This window comes from Chenopodium quinoa, unplaced genomic scaffold (assembly GCF_001683475.1).
Source record: "Chenopodium quinoa cultivar QQ74 unplaced genomic scaffold, ASM168347v1, whole genome shotgun sequence".
NCBI lineage: Eukaryota > Viridiplantae > Streptophyta > Magnoliopsida > Caryophyllales > Amaranthaceae > Chenopodium > Chenopodium quinoa.
This window is the reverse complement of record NW_018742483.1, coordinates 1,053,056-1,075,850: the sequence shown is the minus strand read 5'-3', so window position 1 is coordinate 1,075,850 and position 22,795 is coordinate 1,053,056. Positions and strand designations below refer to the sequence as shown.

Sequence of the window (22,795 nt, the reverse complement as noted above, 5' to 3'; positions counted from 1 at the left end):
TAGCGACGACGAGGGGAGGGGCAGGCGGCGAGGGGAGGGGGAGAGCCGGCGAGGGGCAGGGGAGGGCCGACGAGGAGTTTGGTGGCTGAGAAAGATGAAATGTGTGGTGGTTGTGGTGGTGGTGGTGGGATTGATTCCCTTTGTTTTAAAAACAAACAACAAAGCAAAAAAAGGTATTTTCATTTCATTCTTCTCCTTTCCCTTAGTTCATTCCATTCCGATTATCTCGTGCGAACCAAACGCCCCCTAAATATAAACAACATAGTAACATTAGGATTCAATCAAATCCGACAATCCGTTGCCGTTTCTAAGCGGCTAATGTTATTCGAAATATTGGGACCTGAATAACCTGATAGCTTCTGCTGTGTTGCTTAGTGGAAGAGGGACAGTAAAAAAAATTAAAAATAAACTTAAAATCAAAATGAGGGGAAGTACGAAACAACAGCCTTCTAACACACTCTTTACAATTTTCTGTTTTAACTTAAAAACTCAGAAATCTTGCTTCAGAGCTTCTCATTAATGGCTGAACGACACAAAAATCAGATCCATGAATTCCAAAATCAAATCAATAAACCCCCTTTAAATATTCGGGTTTACCAAAGAAGAAATCGCCCAAAATCAAACCCCAATTTACCCGAAGAATTGGTGATTGAAATCCTCAAACGCTTACCAGTTGCATCATTACTTCGATTCATGTCTGTTTGCAAATCATGGTATTCTTTAATCACAAACCCATCTTTTATTTCTGTTCATTTATCACATCAATTAAACCCCACCTCAAAAAATGGTGTTACTACACTTTATAGTGTTCCTTGTAAATTGTTTTTGCATAATGTTGATGAACCTATAGATAATTGGGTAGAAATTGATTCTCCTGTTGGTTGTATGGGTTTGATTGTTGGTTGTTGTCATGGGTTAATATGTGTTTTTGATTATTCGTCGTTTCGTGTTGTTCCTTTGATTTTGTGGAACCCTTCAATTAGAAAAGCTTTCACCCTCCCATTACCAGCCTTAATGCCATCTTTTATTTCACAAGATATCGGAATCGTAAATGGAGGTATTCCAAGTTGTAATTCGCCCAATTTTACTATTGGGTTTGGGTTTGATTCGAATTCGAAGGATTATAAGGTGGTGAGGGTGTGTTGGAAGTGGGAAATTGGGGAGAAACATTATACATACTTTCATGCTGATGTTTGTAGCCTTAGTAAGGGTAATTGGAGGACTGTTAAATCTCGTGTTGAGGGTGGTAAGTTTGTTCTCGATCGTAGGGGGGTGTTTGTGAATGGGGTTATCCATTGGATGTGTAAGATGAAACTTCCTAATGATGTTTTTCTTAAAACAGTTTTGGCTTTTGATCTTGCTAACGAGGACTTTAGTCAGATTCTTTTGCCAAATCCGATGTCTAGTGCTGTGTTGTTGTCAGTTAAGTTAGTCGAGGATAAGCTTGCTGTTTCATGTACTGGTGATGCAGGTAATGTATGGGTGATGGAAGAGTATGGTATAATAAAATCCTGGAGAAAGCTTCTTGATTTTAATATAGGAGATAATGTGGGTTCAGTATTAGGTGCCATGGTTGCCAGGGATGGTAAAATTGTGGTGACAACATCTGTTGGAAATTGGATTTCATGGGATCCTAACAATCAGGACTTGAAGAATCTTGCTCTGCCTATCCTTGAGCCAACATATGTGGATACTTATGTCCAAAGCCTGGTCTTTCTCAGATTCAAAAATCGAGCTCTGCGTTGCAGGAAACTTCCTGTGGAGAAGAAAGTAGGGAAGAGATTGACAACACAACAATATAGGTAAATCTTGAATTGTTACAATATAAATTTTTACTTGTTCAATGCAGTTCATATGTCATGATCAGTAGAATGTTGTTTATGGCTATTAATTTACAAAAGTAGTGAAAATTGTATGATATGATTCCTCGGTACTCAGAAATTTTTATATTGAAGTATTTGCTTATTTCAATTACTGTATTTATACCTTCATATTACAACGGATTCCTATGGCAATGTTTATGTTTTCTGAAAATTGTTTCTATACTAGCCATTTGTGTTTGGCATTTTTGAGCAGAAACATATACTATATGAATTTTCTCTTTTTCCTACTGCTAATTATAAAGCTTTACAACCTTGAATTAATTCACTAATGGTTTAGTGACAAATAAACTTAGTTAATTCCTAATGTACAAGCAAATGATATTATATTCTTAACTCTTTGATAGAAAAAGAAGCTGTAAGTTGGTTGTAGGCAATCCTGTTAGACTGTAAGATAACTGAAAATTGTTCATTGTGCATAGCTTAGAAAGCTATGAGGCCTAAGATGATTGATTTTTCAGAAATACTTTATTCTAGCTCAAATATGTGCTACATTGGGATGGATCCGAGTTATGTTAGAAGATGTTTTCAAATATGTGCTACATTGGGATGGATCCGGGTTGTGTTAGAAGAGGTTCTCAAAAACTTTATTCTAGCTCAAATATGTGCTACATTGGGATGGATCCGAGTTATGTTAGAATGAAAATTGACCTCCGTCCTTTTGATTTTTCTCTGTTTCTTTAAATCGAAAGCTAGTGCAAGTGACTGTCGTTTATGAATAAAGCTTGTTCGAGAGGGAGCTAAACAAAGTGTTATGTTTGTAAAGATCTTATCTTCCGTAAAAAAAAAAAAAAGACCTTAGCGATTTACTGTTATACTGTAAAATATTTAAGCCAACAAATTTGACCCATGTAACCGTAAGCTTGCTTACTTATAGTCTAATCAATACCCAAGGCTTATGACGCAAAGACTTACTTTGTTGTTAAGTTTGTAATTGTGAATCTGTGATTGATATGATTTGAGTGTAGTCTTGAACTCTGGATGAATGTCCACTGTTTCTTTTTGTATCCTGAAGTCATTTGTTTGTCTTTCAAACTTTCAATGTATTGAAGGCCATGTTTATTACTTTAATGTATGATTAGGATAGGATGAGAAGTTGAGAACTAGCAAGCATGAATTTTTAGTTGGATAAAGTAGCAAATCAGAGAGATTTGTTTGATGAATTGACAATTTCTGAATCGTCAAAGGTTGATAGCTAGGTTTCTATCAAGTCAGTTTGGATGGTATTTATCTATGCAAATTAATGTTGTTACGGAAATATATACTGAAAATCAGTTCATTCAGGTTATCAGGGTCATTTGTTGTGATAACCTTTCATCTCTAATCTACTACGAGTACTTGTTAAATGTGATTTTATGCCTGTATTGGTAGAAGATTTCCATCACTCTGACTCAAATGCAAAGCCACGTCATAAAATTTTGGTTCTCCCTTTCTTAAAGCTTTTTACTTCCCCAGCTCACTCTTAAGAGACTAAGGGGGCGTTTGGTAAAAGAAAGGGAAAAGTTATGCGATCAACAATGGGACAGGAGGGCAAAAGAAATTAATCCTTACATTTGTCTTATTGTTTGTTTTTAGAGATGAAAGGGAAAGGAGGGAAAAACCCGAAGTAAACAAAACCACCGCCATCTTCTTACTATCCTTGTGAACCCCATCTCAACCTCCTTAACCAAACTAACCACCCCACTGGAGCACCGCCTCGCTCTAGCTCCACTGTATGTCATCGAAGCATTGTCTCTCTATCTCGATCTCTCTTTTTCTCTCTCTCGGTCTCTCTCTTAGATCTTGGGATTTTGATGGATGGGGTGGAACTTTTAGGGTAATGGTGGGTTATGGGTGGATTTCAAGGGTTGAGATGGGTTTTCAGGTGGGTGGGGTGGGGTTTCATGGGTGGATTATTAGATTGGGTTGGACTTTGGGTGGATTTCAAAGGGTTGAGATGGGTCTATGGGTAGGTTGGGGTGGGTTTTTGTTGGTGGGTTGTTAGATTGGGATGGTGATTGGGTGGAATTGTAGAAATTAGGTGGGTTTTGTAGTAGATGGGCGGCGAGGCGGTGGTGGGTTTTTAGGTTACAGTGGTGGTTGGGTAAATTTGGCAAAGATTGTGTGGGTTTTGTAGTGCATAGGCGGTGGTGCTTAGGGTAGCGGCGGTGGTGAGGTGGTAGTGATGGTTCAGTGGCAGAGTTAGTCTACTTTCATTATTCTTTTTGTTTTCTCTATAGATTGCTTATGTGTATTCTACAGTACTAATCTGTTTGAAGTCATCCATTGCATGAACTACGGTTGTCACATTTGGCACATCACTTTATAGTTAAATAGTGCGCCTTTTAACAAATTCTGTCAGGGCTGGCTATTGTTGTCATTATTTGCTCTTCACTCCCTTCATGCTCTGCACTGGTGTCGTAAATTATCTGCACTGCCAAACTTATGCTGTCTTTTTTCTACACTGTCTTCTGAATTGTGTCATCCTTGATAATGGTGCTGTTCTGCTGGCCTTGCCTTGAGTTGTAGCTTATCTTTGGTCTAAGAAAAGTTTGGTTCGTAGTTCATTGAGAAATCAATTCTGTTGTCCTAATTAACTTTTACTTTTGTATGTCTTCATCAGGAGCTACTTGCGCTTTTAAGGAGTGAGGATTATTATCGGAACTGAACAATGTAACACTCATGTTCAATCGGCTATATATACACTCACATTATGTAAATTCCGTTGTCATAGCGGCCCCTCCGCCCTGCGGTGAATGTATATATTTATTCCAGCATGTAATGTTGAAATTTGTCTCTGTAAATGTAAACATGACAAGCTCTTGAATCACCTGTAAGAATTTGGTTTACTGTATTGATCCGTATTTCAGCTGCTGTTAAAGTAATCCTCTGGTACTTTGTAAAGTATATTACGAAGTATAAGATACACCTATAATTTTATAAATGATGTTCAGTTACAGACGACCTTCAGCTGAAAGATGGCATAATGAATAGATACCATCATATTTTATTTTTTTTTTGCTTCAAAACATCATCATTTTTTTAATTGGTACACTGTAAGAGCTTAATTCTATGTCTGCAAAAGTTGCCTCATTTTCTTTAGTAGTAAGACTAGTAACTCTTTGTGATAAGAGTTTTGTTACGAGCATGTGCCATGAGTACGGATTCTTATGCATTACTTAATATCTTATTCTCACCATACAACTGATCAATCAATTGTCTATTTTGCTGAGTTTCATGAATGAGCTAATTAGCTTCATTTTTCTTTTATTATCCGCGTACTCAATGACTTTGTTCATATACATATAAGCAATTAAGGAAGATAAATTTTCCTGTTGCTTTTGCAAATGAGCAAGATTAATTTGTTCAATTTGTATAAACATATTAAACAAGCAAATAATGGTCACAAATTTTCGAGTGGCCGGGGTTACTTAGTCATGGGTTACTCGGTTGGTCAGGAGTTGTGTAGCCAGGGTCACTTGATCAGGACTTACTCGTTCCATTTACTGTGTGTTAGCTTGCCGCGTGGTGTGATTAGCCACAATATTAAAAAAAAAAAAAGGCTGATAAATAAAAATCAAATCAATTGTATAAGTGATAGATAAAAGACACATGTAACAAAACCACATGAACAAATTCCGTATTAACAAATTCCGTATTATTTGCTTTCAAAAGGTTCGGACAATGTGACAAGATTGACGATGAATTTTAAGTTGAAAAGTACGAGTAACAAAGTAAAAAGAGGCTGGATATTCAGCAACAAAGTCGGATAAGGGAGAATCTAATTAAGTTGCCGATCTGCAGCAAATTTATCTATTTCTAGTTTATTTACTGTAAAAAGGAAAAAAAAATGGTGTACTGTACTAGAAGCAATAACGAATCAAACTTTTGTGTTGCCGTACCGCTTACTCTTTAAGGTTAAGTTTTTGTAAAAAAAACGTTTTCAAGAGTAGTTGCACAAACTTACATCCCAAATCTAATAAAATTATAAAAAAGTAGGTTGTCTAACATCTTTGATTTATGTCTTGAAATTACTAACTTAATCATATTTCACATGCTAATGCATATGCATGTGACTATAGTTTACAAAGTTGACTGACTTAATATATATTTTCATATAAATATTATGATATTATATTTATGATAATAATATATCTTAGTGATATTCTAAAATAGATTTATGTAGGTTTATATGATAAAGTTTTATGGTATATTTCCTATATTCCTAGCACTACTACATGTAGTAGAAAATAACACAAATAATATACCAATTACAATATAAACTTCAATATAAGCTCTGAAAGATCTCCAAATTTAGTCATGGAGCTTGTTTCTAATGTCAATGATTCGTGGAAGTATTTCGTGGCTGGAAGCTTTGTTGGGTTCACCCTACTGCTTCTGTTTGCCTATCAGGTGAACCCGTATACGAGTTTTATGGCTGAACAGAGTACTGTGGTTGAATTCGTTCCATTGGATGAAACTGATGCGACTGTTAGTGTGATCAAGCCTTTGGAGCATTTTAATATTACTGTTATTAGTCCGGAGAATAAACTGAATGTGACAGATGAAGATGTTGTCGAGCCAGGTGAGGAAGTTGATAAGGAGTGTAACATGTTTGAAGGGAAGTGGGTGTATTTGCCAGATGAAGATCCTGGATATGATTCAACTAGGTGTCCGTTTATTGAAGAGAAAATGAGCTGCAGGAAAAATGGGAGACCGGATTTCGAGTATGAGAGGTGGAGATGGGAAGCTCAGGGTTGTGACCTACCATTGTAAGTTGTACAAAGTATTTATTCTATTAATTGAACTAAATAATGTTCATATACCTCGAATTATATGATGAGCAACTTACTGTTATTTTGGTAGGTTCAATGGAACAGATATGCTAGAAAGATTGAGAAACAAGAGGGTGATTTTGGTAGGAGATTCGCTAAATCGAAACATGTGGATGTCTCTTGCTTGTCTTCTGTATTCCTCCATTCCTTCTTCCAGTGTTGAAGTGAGTGCAGAGAGTCCAGTTTATAAGTTTTTGAAAGCTAAGGTACTATAACTAGACATATTTTCTTTATTATATTGTTTAAACTTTAATATAGCTACTTATTCTTCTTCTTGTGTTTTTTTTTTTTGCAGGATTATAATTGCACAGTTGAGTTTTATTGGAGTCCATTTCTAGTTGAGTTTATTGAAAAACATGTAAGTGGTCACAAAGTTCTTGTGCTAGACAAGCTATCACCGAATTCGTTGCAATGGAAAGGAGCTGATGTTATGGTATTCAACTCCGGCCACTGGTGGCTGCACGGTGGCAAAATGAAATCGTAAGAAAGCTCAACTATGATCACATATAGTTGATGTTTGTGATTGAATCTACAATTTCATTATAAACGTCGAGTTTTGAGAGAATGCAAGTATAAAAATCCAATTATTTTAATGATCTCACAGTTAAGTTATGACAATCTTTTACTTTACAGGTGGGATTTGTTTGAATATGAGGGTAAGTTAGTAGAAGAGATGCCAATAGAGCTAGCATACGAACGAGCCATGACAACATGGTCAACATGGATCAACAGCAATGTCGATTCTAACAATACATCAGTATATTTCCGAAGTCTATCAGCAGTGCACCACAGTTCAGACGACTGGTGCTACAATGCAACCCAGCCTCTGGAGGAGGACTCTCTGAAGTCTGTCGCGCAAAGATCTGATATACTCCTTCCGGTCATTAAGAAGGTGATAGAAGGGGTGAACAACATACAAGTGAAGTACATGAATATCACAAAATTGTCACAATATAGAAGGGATGCACATCCTTCAATTTATAGGAGCAGTCAATGGAAAGTAATGATCAAAAAATTTGAGAATAGTCTAACAGGATATGCTGATTGCAGTCATTGGTGTCTTCCTGGATTGCCTGATACTTGGAATAGATTACTTTATGCTTCTCTGTTCTTCAATACTTCAGGGGGTAGAACTAGCTAGTCCTTAGAATTTTTTTTAGTTGACAATTTTTATTTTTTTGTGAACAGTTCTTGTCTTAGGTGAGATAGAAAAGTTGGACAAAGGTTCAACTTTAACCTGTTAACAACTACTCATCTACAAAATAATACTTAATTTGTTTTTTTATATATATTTATATAATAAAAGTTGATACTAATATTTATATATTTCCCTTTAATAATTATGGTGATTTATACATGACCCCCCTGCCCCACCCAAAAAAAAAATACGTCTGAACAGCTGGCGTTGACAGAAATCGATCGTTGGATATAAAATCGAAACATAGAGTTCTTAGATTTGTGTTATGTGATTTTAAGAGCATCTTTATTGGTGAACCCAAATAAATGGTTCATGGGTCACTATAATCATTTCTCTCTCATCCACATCAACCCAACAAACCATTTACAATATTCACTCTTAACAATGAACACTAAACAATGGTTCATCATCAATACTCCCTACCCCACCTTATTTTATTTTTGTAAATATAATCTTTTTTGTTTCATAATTATAATTTATTAACCCGATGTCAATATAATTAATTGACGTATTTAATATTTTAATCGTGATTACTAATTAAGAAATTATCGCATTTTTTTATCAGCTTTTTAAAAAACTAATTCTTGTGATTAATATTTTTTAAACAACAACGCAACTAATTTTAATTAACAAAAAAAAAAAAAGAGGTACAAATCGTGATTACAGTTCTACAACTATAATCTAGTACATTTTATTTTAAAAAAAAAAACAACTACACATCGTTTTGTAAGATGTCCTTAGGGGTAACCATTTGTTGTAAACCTAGTTGCCTAAGTTTTCGTTGTTACCAAATTTATTCCATATATGTTCGACCAAGTCGTTTTTTAGCTGCAAATGAGTCTGTTGATCCTCAATCTCTGTTCTACGAGACAAGTATAAGCCGATATCCACAATACGATCAGTACGGTACTCGGTAGTGTCCTCATAAGCGTTGCCTCCAGCATTCATAAACTCATTGGTATTAACGTTATTTTGATACGTCTCTCGTTCATCTTCAACGATCATATTATGTATTATGATGCAGGCGAGCATGATATTGTGGAGTATGTCGGTATCCCACGCCAAAGACGGCTTTTTAATAATGGCAAAACGAGCTTGAAGGATCATATTTTGACCCAAATTTTTTTTCTTCTTTCTATTTGTTTTGGGGTTGGTATTAGCATCCATAATTATAATTTATATTTGGAAAAAATAAAAATTTAATAATAATAATAATAACGACAATAATAATAAAAATAATAATAATAACGATAATAATAATAAAGGAAATAATAATAATAACGATAATAATAATAAAAATGATAAAAATAACGATAATAATAATAATAATAATAATAATAATAATAATATTAATATTAATAATAATAATAATATTGGTAATTATAGAGGGGATTTTTGAAGAGAAAAATATAGTAGAAAGAAATGGATTTTCAAAGTTGAAGAAAGTATAGCAATATGGGTGTCTATTTATAGAGGGGAAAAAAATAGAGTCGTTGGTAATTTTTTTTTATTTGTGTTTTGTAAAATATATTCGTTGCAAAATTACAACGGATTTATTTAAAACAGTGACACGTGTCAAGCAGCGGCTGGGCCAAGTGGCGCGCTCCCAGCCGCTGCTTTCTATTTTTTTCCTGAAAAAAACTAAAAATGGGTGGGGCCCACAATCCATAAATTCGTCCAAATGCTTGCAGCAGCAATCGATCCCACAACCATTCACTATGAACAATTATAGAGATCACCATTAAGCCACCCATTCACTTGTTCACTCATTGTGAATTATTTTTTTGTTCACCCTTAAGGCTGCCCTTAGTCTAGCTATCAACTTTTATATGTACATTGTATGTAGTTATTTTTTTTCTATGAAAGATAAACTTTTATATTGCAGAAAATGCTATTTGAAAGACTTTTTTTTTTTTTGACATATCCTAAACTGACCTTATATAATTACATTGGTGTTTAAGTGTGCTAAATTTATTTGAGGTTTCAATGCTCCTCAAAAAATCAAGGTGGTAACTCATCAAAATTTAAAACGTGTTCTATCTTTCGAAAATTCTACGTATGGTGAGGCTTTCGTGGCCAGTGCGTAACACCCCCTACAACCATATGTCTACTAATTTTAGGCAATCAAAATACATACGTCTTTCTTCTCTAACTTGTGAATCATTGTGTTACCAAACACAAAAATCCGAACGTGAAAGCATCAACACAACCTAGATGGAGAATATTGTCAAAATGTCGAGCATGCATAACTCAAGTAGACCAAAAACTCTCTTCAAAAGCTTTATCTTACAAAAAATAAAATAATTGACATAAAAAAATTTTTAATTGCAAATTCAATTACCAAATCATAAAAGTACCTAATTGGGATAAGCAATAGAAAAAGATCATAATCAAATGCATAAGCAAGAATCCAATATTGTTACTTTATTACAAATTAAAAAAAATTTATCATCATAGACTTCTACAATTAAATCCACAATGTTTAATTTCTGGCATCAAAGATTGTAGAAACCGCAATCCCAAAACATATACATATAACCTTAAAGTGCATCATCATCATCATCAAAATTTGTGTCAACGTAATTTGAGACTTGTCTTCATCAGACTTTAATAAAGACTGATAAGATTTTGAGAGAGTAGAATTGAGAGAAGAAATTAGAACTCAATTTTATTGATTTTCAAAAATGATATTGAATGAATACACAAGATGTATTATTACAGCTATTTATACAAAATATCTTGTAACAACTTTCTAACAACTTTCCTAATAGAAAATATCTAGCAACCGAATTCTGTTATGAATCCCAACAGAATCTAGTAGCTTCCAGAAGCTTCATTACAGCTCAGCAGCCTTTACTTCAGCTTCACTTAGCTTCCCTCATTCAGCATCTTTACATTCTGTCAAAACAAAATTATCATTACCCTTATGAGAGTATCAATACCCCTTCTCAAGCTAGGTATGGGTGCTTGAGACACGCCTAGCTTGGCCAATAGCTTAGAAAACTGTGCAGCAGGAAGAATTTTGGTTAGAATATCAGCTAGTTGACCATCAGTAGGAACATCAATAAGCCCTTCCAGCAGTTTTATCCTTGGTAAAGTGGAAATCAATCTCTATATGCTTGGTTCTCTCATGCATTACAGGATTCTTTGCCAAGTGAATAGCAGACTGATTATCACAGTTCAGTCTAACTAGAGTAAGATCAGTAACACTAAGGTCAATTAACAGTCTCACAAGCCAAGCTATCTCTGATGCTGCTGCAGCCATTGCTCTGTATTCTGCTTCAGTAGAGGACTTGGATATAGTTGACTGCTTCTTAGACTTCCAAGAAATTAGACTATTACCCAGAATCATCAAGTAACCAGTGACAGATCTTCTACTGTCTATGCAAGCAGCCTAATCAGAATCTGAGTATGCTTGAAGTGTGACCTGTTTAGTAGCCTGCAAAAAAAGCCTTGACCAATAGTACCAGCTACATATCTCAACAAATGTTGCAGAGCCTTAACATCCTATAACATTGGACATTACATGAGTTGACTAAGAGTTTGAACAACATAAGATATATCAGGCCTGGTGTGAGTCAAAAAATTCAGCTTCCCAACCATACTTCGATAATGTTTTGGTTCCTGATACAAATCCCCTTCAGTTGCTAAAAACTTTACACTAATAGGAAGAGGTGTCCTTGCTGTTCTTGAGATATCCATATCACAGACCTCAAGTAACTCTTTAGTGATATTTCTTTGACTGAGTATAATGCCAGTAGTTAACCTTGAAACCTCAATTCCAAGAAAATAACTCAGTTCACCTAAGTCTTTGATGCTAAAAACAGCATGTAAATGAGTCTTCAATCTGATCAGAACATTTGCATTTGAACCAGTTAGAATAATATCATCAACATAAATTGTAGCTATGCATATATCACCTTTCTCCTTGAGGGTAAACACAGAATAATCATTCTTGTTCGGAACAAAACCTTTCTTCTGAAGTTCTGCAGTTAATCTGGCAAACCACTGTCTACTAGCCTGCTTTAACCCATACAAGGATTTGACCAACCTACTCATATTATTTTCTAGATTTGGTACACCTTGTGGAATCTTCATATAAACCTCTTCATTAGTGAGCCATGTAAAAAGGCATTGTTTATGTCTAACTAAAACAATGGCCATTGATTTCCAGTAGCAACAACAAGTAAACATCTAATTGTGTCCATTTTGACAACTGGTGAGAAAGTATCATCATAGTCTACTCCATAATTTTGTGTAAAACCCTTTGTAACCAGCCTTGCTTTACACCTTTCCAGTGACCCATCTTTCTTCGGCTTCACCTTATACACCCATTTACATCCAATGGCCTTTTTACCTTTAGGTAAACTAGTAACAACCGAAGTATTGTTAGCAGACAATGCTTCTAATTCCTTATTCATTACCTCTATCTACTCTGGATGCTGTGCAGCCTCAAAATAAGTAGTTGGCTCTGTGATATTTGAGATTTGAGCAATAAAAGCTCTTAAATGAATAGGAAACTCTTCATAGGTTACAATATTGTACCAATGTGAAGTAGCAGACTCAACTGCACAAACATAATTAATCATCCAGGCTGGTTTTCTGTGAGGTCTAATAGACTGTCTATCTGGTTGAGGTTTTCTGTGGTGTTTTTTATGGCATAGGTTCACTATTTGGCTGATTATTTTGTGAACTAGGTGTGTTATTAGTAGGTTTAGCCTGATTTGGAACTATTTGGTCGGGGAGTAGGACAAAAGGCTCGGGTATATCAAGGTCAAAATCAAAGACAAAAGCTATTTCAGATGGAAGAAAAATGGAATTTGGTTTATGGGGTAGGGATGAGATATGAAAGGGAAAGTTTCTTTCATGGAACACGATCTCTAGAAACAAAAATTTTGTTAGTTTCTAGGTTCAAAAGTTTATATGCCTTTTGACCAATTGGATAGCCAAGCATAACACAGGGTGTTGATCTAGAATCAAATTTGGTTATGTTATTCTTCAAGGTAGCAGCATAACACAAACATCCAAATACCCTCAAATGTTCAATGTTGGGAGCAACACCATGAACCTTCTCATATGGTGAAACATAACCAAGACAAAACAAGGGCATCCTGTTAATTAAATGAGTAGCATAAAGCAAACATTCACCCTAATATTTTATAGCAACTTTAGACTGAAAGAACAAAGCCCTTGCCGTCTCTAACAAATGTTTGTGTTTCCTCTCAACTACCCTATTTTGCTGAGGGGTGTCTACACAACTCCTCTGATGAAAAATCCCAAACTTCTCATAGATTGTAAGTGCCCTTCCATCACACAGTTCTTTAGCATTATTAGTTCTCAAACACTTTACACACACACCAAACTGAGTGTGAATAAAAGTAATCAGAAATTCCAAAATATCAACACAATTAGATTTATTCTTCATAAGAAATGTCCAAGTATGCCTTGACATATCATCAACTACAGTTAAGAAATAAGAACAATCATCATATGTTCTTACTTTATATGGACCCTAAGTGTCTACATGTAAAAGGTCAAAACAATTGACACTCTTAATACTTTCTTTAGGAAAAGATTTCCTAACTTGCCTAGCTTTTGGACAGATTTGACAAATACTGTCATTACAACACTTATTAGAAAACTTAGGATCCATGTGACTCAATTTACTAAAAGGTAATTGACCTAATCTCAAGTGCAATATATTTTCTTCATCTGCAACATCCACATTTATTGAAGAAATACATCCCTCACTCTTCTTCAAATCTCCATTTGAAATTGCATACAGTCCAGAATCCATACTACCAAGAACCAGAGAAGTTTTCTGGGAGTGATCCTGGATCAAGTCATGTGTAAAAACAATATCACATCCCATATCTTTACATATTCTATGAGTAAAAATCAGATTAAAATGTAACTCAGGAACACGTAGGTCATTCTTAAGCACAATCCCATTCTCAAACTTCACTGTGCCTATATGTTTTACTTCTACTGCTTTGCCATTAGCCACAATTATTGAACTAGGATACTTATCAAACACATCATATGAATCAAACAAACTTATGTTTGAACATATATGATCACTTGCTCCACTATCTATAATCCATTTGGAATTAAGACAAGCAATTACCTGCCATGTTGGCCATTTCACTGAAATTGTAGAATTGCCCTACTTTATTGTTGTATTAAACTGACCAGCTTCTCATACTGATCTTTTGTGAAATGATTGTTGCAATCATCTTCATCAAAGTTCTCACAACAAGTAACAACAGCCACTCTCTTTCCTTTGTTCTTATTGCATCCTCCCTTAGCAGGATAACCATGTAACTTCCAGCACTTATCAACAGTATGATTGTTCAGCTTACAATGATCACAATACAAGGATGCTCGAGCAGAAGGTGGATAAGTTCTTCTATAGATACCTCTCCTTTCTTTTGAAGCTGCAAAAGCCATGTTAGGTTGCCTGTTAACAACATCAGTAATCTGTTTCTGCTTCTCATCTTGAATCAACAAATTGTAAGCAACATACATAGCAGGAAAAGGATTCATCATCAAGATATTAGTTCTGAATCTTGCATGTTTAGGATCAAGTTTCATCAATAAATGAATCAATCTTTCATCGTGTTGAGTTTTCAAAAACTTTCGAGTCAAGTTACAGGTGCATCTATTACAATTACAAGTAGGAATCGGATTTCCTGCACTGATCTGATCCAAAATTCCTTTGATTCTGGTAAAGAATTCAGCAATTGTAGTTGAACCTTGTTCCAATTGATTCAAGGTCTGCAGTAATGAGTATATACGTGGTCTAGAAATCACTGAATATCTAACTTCTAGATCTTTCCATATCTCATAAGAAGTAGAAAGAAAATCACACTCTTAGCAAGCGTAGTATCCAAAGATCTCAAAATATATGAGATTATCATATTGTCACATCTATTCCAAGCATTCACCAAAGGATTTGAATCACCTGGTTTTGGCAAGCTTCCATCAATGAAAGCCATTTTGTTCTTCATAGAAAGAGCTAGGATCATTCCTCTCTTCCAGTCTTGATAGTTATCTCCATTAAACTTCTCTGAAACAAGTGACACGGTCGGATTTTCACTTGGATGTATGTAATAAACTGATCTAGGCATAAAAGAAGCATTTTCTACGGGATCCCGAAACCACCAGCCACCCCGACCTAATTCATGATGAGCCCCCTAAAGCCCAACCACATTTAGATTTGAAATAGTAGATTTTGTTCCGAACTCATTACTTTACTTACAATCACTAACAGAAAGTCTTTTATGAGAAATAAGAACTCGCCCGATGACTAAGAAATAGGTTTGCGCTTGAATTGAAGTGATGAGGTCGCAAAGAGGAAAGTAGGAGTACGTCTTGGATCTGTCCATTATGTTATGGCCGGAATCCCAAAAAAGCCTGGACTTCTGGATCATCGGCGTTTTTTTGGAATAGGGGCAAGGTGGCCATTTGAAAGAATCCTTCCTCCTTACCTTTAAGTAAGCACAATGGTGCAGTTTCTACTCCTGCTAATAGTTTAGCCCACTCTTTATTGTTACTGTAAACCGGTCGCTAGTTGATCTGATCGAACTCCGGACACGCGAGAGCCCAGCCCGGGAGGAATGCATGGTTCCCTGAAAGGCCTGACCCTGCAGCATGTTCATTACATCTCTTGCTTTCTCGAGCATCAATGCAGCAAGGAGTTTCGGTATCAATTTAGCAACACTTTTCCCTCAGGATTTGTTGAGTTGGATTCTGAAGTTTGAATGAGCTTCTTGTGCAGCCAGTATATCAAGATTTTACTTGAAAAATTAGATTAAAGCAAAAATTTTGTGCTTGAAATGATAAAAAATGAAAATCTGATCGAAAAAAAATTTAACCAGAAATTCTGGAAAAATTAATTAACTGATACTGTAATAAGTATCTAGAATTATGGTTGAATGAAGAATTTTCGAAAAATTATTGATTATTAGCAGGATCGCTGCTCTGATACAATGATAAGATTTTGAGAGAGTAGAATTGAAAGAAGAAATAAGAACTCAATTTTATTGATTTTCGAAAATGATATTGAATGAATACAAAAGATGTATTATTACAGCTATTTATACAAAATATCTTGTAACAACTTTCTAACAACTTTTCTAACAGAAAATATCTAGCAACAGAATTCTGTTATGAATCCCAGCAGAATTTAGTAGCTTCCAAAAGCTTCATTATAGCTCAGCAGCCTTCTCTTCAACTTCACTTAGCCTCCCTCATTCAGCATTTTCATATTTTGTCAAAACAAAATTATCATTACCCTTATAAGCATGAGTATCAATAAAGACAAGCTAAGTTTAGTCTAATTATATTCCAAATTCAGGATTGCACTTTAATCTAGACCACATTGATGCTTTGGTTCCTTGCCCCGTCTGAAATTGATGACTCGATTTACATGAAAGCAGCTCGATGTTATTATTGTGAAACAATGGATATATGAGATGACATAAGGGATTTAGTCTACACAATAATGAAGCTCGATGCTACAAATTTTGGAAATGATTTGAAGAAATTTTCGACGATAAGACATTGCATATGCCGTTTAGTAGATCGGTTTATTTATGCATGCTCCAAGAGAGCCCCGGATTAGTTTCTTACACAGACGTCGATAAGGGCAGTTGTCCCGAAACTCAGTAATCTTCTTTTGGGTATTGTGTTCTCTTGGATGACAATCTTATTTGCTAGTCTGCAAAACGACCGTTGTTAATAGTGGTGGATCTAGGAATATGATAATGGGGTACGAAATTCTGTTTGTTAAAAAATACGAAACTTGACAAACTAAAATACAAGTATGATTTATAATTAGTTATTGTTTCATTCCACCCTCTTATTAGTCATCCAATGTATTCCTTATTCTTAAAATATTGTCCATAATTGAACCAAACAATAAAACTAATATAATTAAAGGCCATACAATTACACTTTTATAAAACTCATAGATAAATTTTTATTTTATGTCAATGATCATATAATAGATAAAATAAAATTATACTTGTATTATCTTAAAATATAACTAATTACACTTACTATAATTCCTTGTCACAATTTAATATACGAGTACTCGAATTAAGGCATATTAATAGTAATCATATGGAAGTTTATTCGAAGGAAAAAAATTAAAGCATATTAATGAACATACTATGTTTAAAACTAATAATGCGCAAACTCATATTTTATTCAATGAGAGATAATTAGAAAATTATAGAAATTAATAATATATTTGAAGTAAGATAATATAAAAAGTAATTGAAACCTTTGTACTTTTTTTTTTTTGGAATTGAAACCATTTTCATCATACTTCATAGTACAAGACAAGGAAAATTACTACTCCATATGATTAATAGTACAAAGTTTGAAAAAAAATAAGTGTACTAGATAAAAAAAATAATCTGTCAAATAAATAAAAACAAAATAAGAAATGGAAGGAAAAAAAATAGTACGAAAAGCAACAACTTCGTATTATTGATCTTGGTAAAGTAACAGAAAAATGAGAACAATTGTCTTAGTAGAAAAGTAGGTGATCTATAAAGCAATGCGTCAGCTTTTTGTTTGTTTGGCAAAACCTAAGAGACCGCCTATTACCTGGTCTCTTTGGTAAACTGTTTTTTTTTTCTTTTATATATATATATATATATATATATATATATATATATATATTTTAGAATGGGCGTACAGCTGTAACTCTATTTACCCCCTGGATCCGCCACCGGTTGTTAAACTCAAGAATATTGTGGAGAAAATGGCTTGACCTTTGTATTGATATTAATCACATATATATACACAATACAAAACATAATCTAAATTGCATAAAACTCCTAGCAAGATAAACTTATCAAAGATACAATATTAACATAAATAACCAACTAAACCCTAACACTCCCTGTAGGGAATATTTCAAGTCATCCCATACTTGAGCCCCACTGTGATCATACACTTAGGCATGGTGGCGTCCAAAGGGAAGGAAGCTAGAGTAAAAGAGTCGCCAACAAGTTTTAGGAACTTGCAAACCGTTCACAGGGTGAAGGTTACACCCCTTAACGATCCAAGAGATCGTTAACTTCAATAGGTCTGGAACCATGACTAAAAGTTCGGGGATGAAGGTACAAATTGAACCTAAAAGAGATTCAACCTGCCCTAAAAATAGGCCTCTACTTTATTCTTCTTGTATTCATGTGCACTTTCTGACTAACATGCAATCAATAGATTAACCCTAAATCTGTTCATCTATATTGGTTGAATATTAATGTACAAACAAAACTATTATTGGCGATCACTTGAAATATAATCATATTAACCCAAACAAGATTATTAATTATCTTATTAAGCGTGTTACAAGTACAAAATCCCTTTAAACATGCATAAAAGGCGTGGTCAAGCAATAAAAATAATCAACATCAAGAAACATAATAACAATTAAAACAATTATAATCCTAAATCAATGACAATAATCATAATAACAATCCTAATCATGTTAAAGCATAATATTAATAGTAAGATCCTAGGCATGATACTAACAAGATTAATAACAGACCCTATCATGTCACTAAACATTAAAGATCAAAGCTTTAGCCCTAACACGATATTAGAAAAGAAATATGAAGCATCATAGTAATCATAATTGATATTAGAAACTTAATTAACCTTAAACATGATACTAGGAAGCAATAAAACATCCTAACATGATACTAGGAATCAACAAAATAATCGAAGCATGATTTCTCTATCAAAAGATCAATGAAACAATTAAATTACTTACTTCGATGCCTCGTATCTCTTTCTAATAACAAAATACACACGTTAGTAATTTCAAGGAAAATATTAATCAAAACAATTAAATTAAATAATTAAAATAAAGATTTAGGATTAAACCCTCAGAAACTATCAACCTTTCACGTCTAGGGCGAAAGCAACTTCAAACTTGAGGTATGTCTAGAACTAATGTATGAGGAATTTTGCAAAAAGGAAGGTTTAGAAAAAGAATAGAGAGAGAAGGAAAGCTTCTAGCTTTTAGAGAGAGAGATGATGATTGTTGTGAATGATTAAAAACAGGGAGATACGACTCCTATTTATAGAAAAAATAGCACGGAAATCGAAAGAAAAGAGTTCGAGTCCTATTCGGAATAAAAGACCTCTTGTTGCCAACGACAGGAGCAATGCCATACGACAAGCTCGTCGCCAAGCGACAGGTATCGTCGCCAGGGGACAGACCTGTCGTTTGGCGCTTAGATAGCTTTTTTGCGGATTTGTTTTAATCATATCTTTTGATTCAGAAGTCCAAATAAGTCATATAATATGTCGTTGGAAAACTCTTGATAGTATAATTTCCAACACAATTAAAATAAGATTAAAATATTTTTTATATAAAAAGATATGTCCGAAATAAGGGAAGGGTGTCAGTTTTTGATAGAGTTTCGTATTCCATTCATATCTTTTTCGTTATAGCTCGGAATTAATATTATAATATATCATTGGAAAGATAATTTCAAGATATATCCAACCATATAAGAGTTGGATAAATATTATGAGGTACACAAATAATATCTGACTGTCTTTGAACATCTTTAAATTCGAATAGAATTAGGATTTAAAAAATGGAATGTTTTATTCAGTTTCAAACTCTTTGATTTTATCTTTTCAAAAAGGATAATTAAGATCTTTTAGAAACTTATAGAAACTTCTAATAAATCCTAATTATTTTAGGAATAGGATTAAACCTTTGGACCCTCCTTATGATCATTGGGCCGTAGGTAAAATCCGATTTGGGCCCAGTTTAGTATTTTGGCCCAGTTTAGTATTTTGGCCATAACTTCCTCATTATTCATCGGAATTGAGCTTATAATATATCGTTGGAAAGGTCTTTTAATGCCCCATCCAACTATACTATTATTGGACCCATATCATGGACCAAACTAAACTGGAATGCATGTTTTTCATAAATAGGGTAAGAAAAGAAATATTTTCATCAAAAACGAACAGAAAGGAGATATTTTAATAATAAAATGACGTGAAAGGTATTCATCACTGGGTTTGGTTTTGGGGAGACACATTTGGGTGTCTACACTCCCCCTCCCTCAAGTTGGAGCATGTAAATCACAAATGCCCAACTTGCGTAAAATAAAACCAACCTATTGTCGTCTAAGAGCCTTGGTAAGAATATCTACCAACTGATGAGCAGTTGAAACATATGAGGTAGAGATATTACCATTTAACAACTCATCACGAACAAAATGACAATCTACCTCAATATTCTTTGTACGTTCATGAAACACCGGATTCTTAGCTATATGCAGACATGCAGGGATGACTGAAAATCATATAAAAACTGCATAGACTTTGAATGATTTACACCATAAAAAAACAACAACTGCTTCAATTATTTCAACTCGCTAGTAGTGAAATCCATAGACCGGTATTTGGTTTGAGCTGAGGATGTGGATACTGTAGGCTAGGGATGGCAAGGGGTCGGGTCCACTAAGACCCAGACCTAGACCCGAAATTTTAGAGGTGGACCCAAATTCGACCCAGACCCACCGAGTCTAAAAAAAGCTAGACCCAGGTCCATCGGGTCTAGTAGGTCTCGGGTCTAAAACGGGTCCAAAACATGTCCAACTATAATTTTTTTTATAATTTTTCATAGTCGTTTATATGTATTATAAATTTATAACTATACTGCTTGATATAATAAAAGATGCATTCTAAAAAATTGTTCATATGTTTGATACATAAATAATTTGTTCATTAAAAAGTAAAACAATGCATGAAGACAAAAATCTTAAAAACTAAGATTCTCGGCTGCTTGCTGTTTTGCTGACTTTATCTAAAATCTATCTTCTAAACCTCTAATTACATAGTATATTACTAATCTAATATATATGATTAAGTGATTAATTTTAATAATAGTTTGTCTGAAATACATTTATTATATTAAAAAAATTATAACAAAAAATTGAGTCCATGGGTCGGGTCGGGTCTTGGTCTAAAAAGTGTAGACCCAGACCCAAACCCAACCCATTAAACTTAGACCTAAACCCGACCCAGACCCATCGGGTCTAAAATTTAAGGACTCAGACCCTAAAATATGGGTCAGGTCCAACCGATACTAGGTCGGGTCTAGATACCATTCCCATCCCTACTGTAGGTTGCTTCTTAATCTTTTAAGAAACAGGGGAACGACCCTAGAAAACAAAATAACCTGACAAGGAACTCCGAATCAACGGACACGCTACCCAATCACTATAACCAAATGCCGTCAAGCGTAAATCCTTCACAGGTCGCAACTAAATACCTTTTCCCGAACTACCCTTAAGGTAGCGCAAGACAAGAATAGCCACGTCCCAATGAGAAACCTGTGGAACACTAAAAAAAGTGTGCCAAAACCCGCAATGAATAGCTCAACTCCAGTCGAGTGACCGACAAATATACAAATCGTCCAACCAAATGATGATACAGCTCCGGTTGAGCAAGCGGCTCACCGGAAGCATGTGCAAGACGATGACTCTGCTCCATTGAAGTATCAATGAGTTTACAACCCAACATTCCTGCCTCAGTCAAAATATCTAGAGCATACTTTTGTTGAGAAAGAAAGATGCGTGCCCTTTGGACCCCGAGCAAACTCAATGCCTAAGAAATACTTAAGCAAACCCAAATCCTTCATATAGAAGCATTTTTACAGATATGCCTTAAATCGAACAATAGCATCATGTGAAGAGCCTAAAATAATCAAATCATCGACATAGACAAGAACATGCAAAGAAACACTGCCTTGTACATAGCTAAATAGAGAGTAATCATCATATGAGTTTTTAAACCTAAAACCTCGCAAAGCACTAGACAACATTGAAAACCACTGTCTCCAAGCTTGTTCCGCAACATGCAAACTTTTCCAGGTGTCGGAGTACCTTACCCCGGAGGAAACTGCATATACACTTCTTTAACCAAATCTCCATGAAGAAAATCATTATGAACATCCATCTAATGTAACTCCCAATTCAAATGTCACAATCAACAGAACAACTATAGTTACTAATGTGAGTAATACTACGACCAAAAACTCTCGGAAGAGAGTTTACAACTTGCATTGATGGATGCGTGAGACGCCTATGCCATAACTTGCATCTAAAATAACCACTTTGTTCACTTGCAGATTCCAAGCACGAACCGGACAAAAAATATAAACCCCATCATATTTTACCCCTGCTGCAATCAGGTTCCTCAAAATGCGGTCCTTAATACTGCATAGCTTGTCAGTGAACATAATAAAATAACATTGTTTTTATAACAATTGAGACACGCATAACAAGTTGCATTTAAAAGCAGGAACATATAAAATATTATCAAGAGTTAAATTATCAGACAAAATAACTCGTCCTTCATTTGAAGTCGTCGTGCTCTTCCCATTGGGTAAATTAATAAGCGAGGAAATATCATGTAAATCAGTGAAATAAAGATCAATATTACCAGACATATGATTTGAAGCTCCAGTGTCAATGAGCCAATCAATAGAATTATACGTACCAAGTTTATTGTCATCTGATGACGAACCAGACTTGGCACCCTTTACAGTAGACATAAGTTCCTTCCATTGAACATCAGAAATCGTAGGAACACTCCCACTATCGGAATTAGAAATTGGCTCAATATTACCATGAGAGCTACCAGCAGCACCAGCAAACTCACCCTTGCCTTTACCAGACGACCGACCACCTCGACCTCCACGACCACCATGGTCTCCACGCCCCCCACCCAGGAAGCCATGAAGCTCATAACAATGGTCCTTATCATGACCAAACTTCTTACAATAAATACACTCCATCCGTTTGGAACTTCGACCGGAAGTCGTACCTGTTACATTAAAACCAACAGTCGTA

General features: G+C 34.8%; 2 protein-coding genes across 2 annotated transcripts; both read left to right on the top strand.

The window, feature by feature from the left end:
* The first annotated feature begins 276 nt into the window (after positions 1 to 276).
* On the top strand, positions 277 to 4,869 carry LOC110719111 (F-box/kelch-repeat protein At3g23880-like). Its single transcript, XM_021898008.1, has 2 exons — positions 277 to 1,802; positions 4,483 to 4,869. Exons 1-2 carry the CDS (start codon positions 520 to 522, stop codon positions 4,499 to 4,501), a joined length of 1,302 nt encoding a protein of 433 aa, XP_021753700.1. The 5' UTR covers positions 277 to 519; the 3' UTR covers positions 4,502 to 4,869.
* A 1,181-nt stretch (positions 4,870 to 6,050) lies between these two features.
* LOC110719083 (protein trichome birefringence-like 43) lies at positions 6,051 to 8,083 on the top strand. The gene is made up of 4 exons (XM_021897990.1): positions 6,051 to 6,631; positions 6,726 to 6,900; positions 6,990 to 7,174; positions 7,328 to 8,083. Exons 1-4 carry the CDS (start codon positions 6,180 to 6,182, stop codon positions 7,833 to 7,835), a joined length of 1,320 nt encoding a protein of 439 aa, XP_021753682.1. The 5' UTR covers positions 6,051 to 6,179; the 3' UTR covers positions 7,836 to 8,083.
* The last annotated feature ends 14,712 nt before the right edge of the window (positions 8,084 to 22,795 follow it).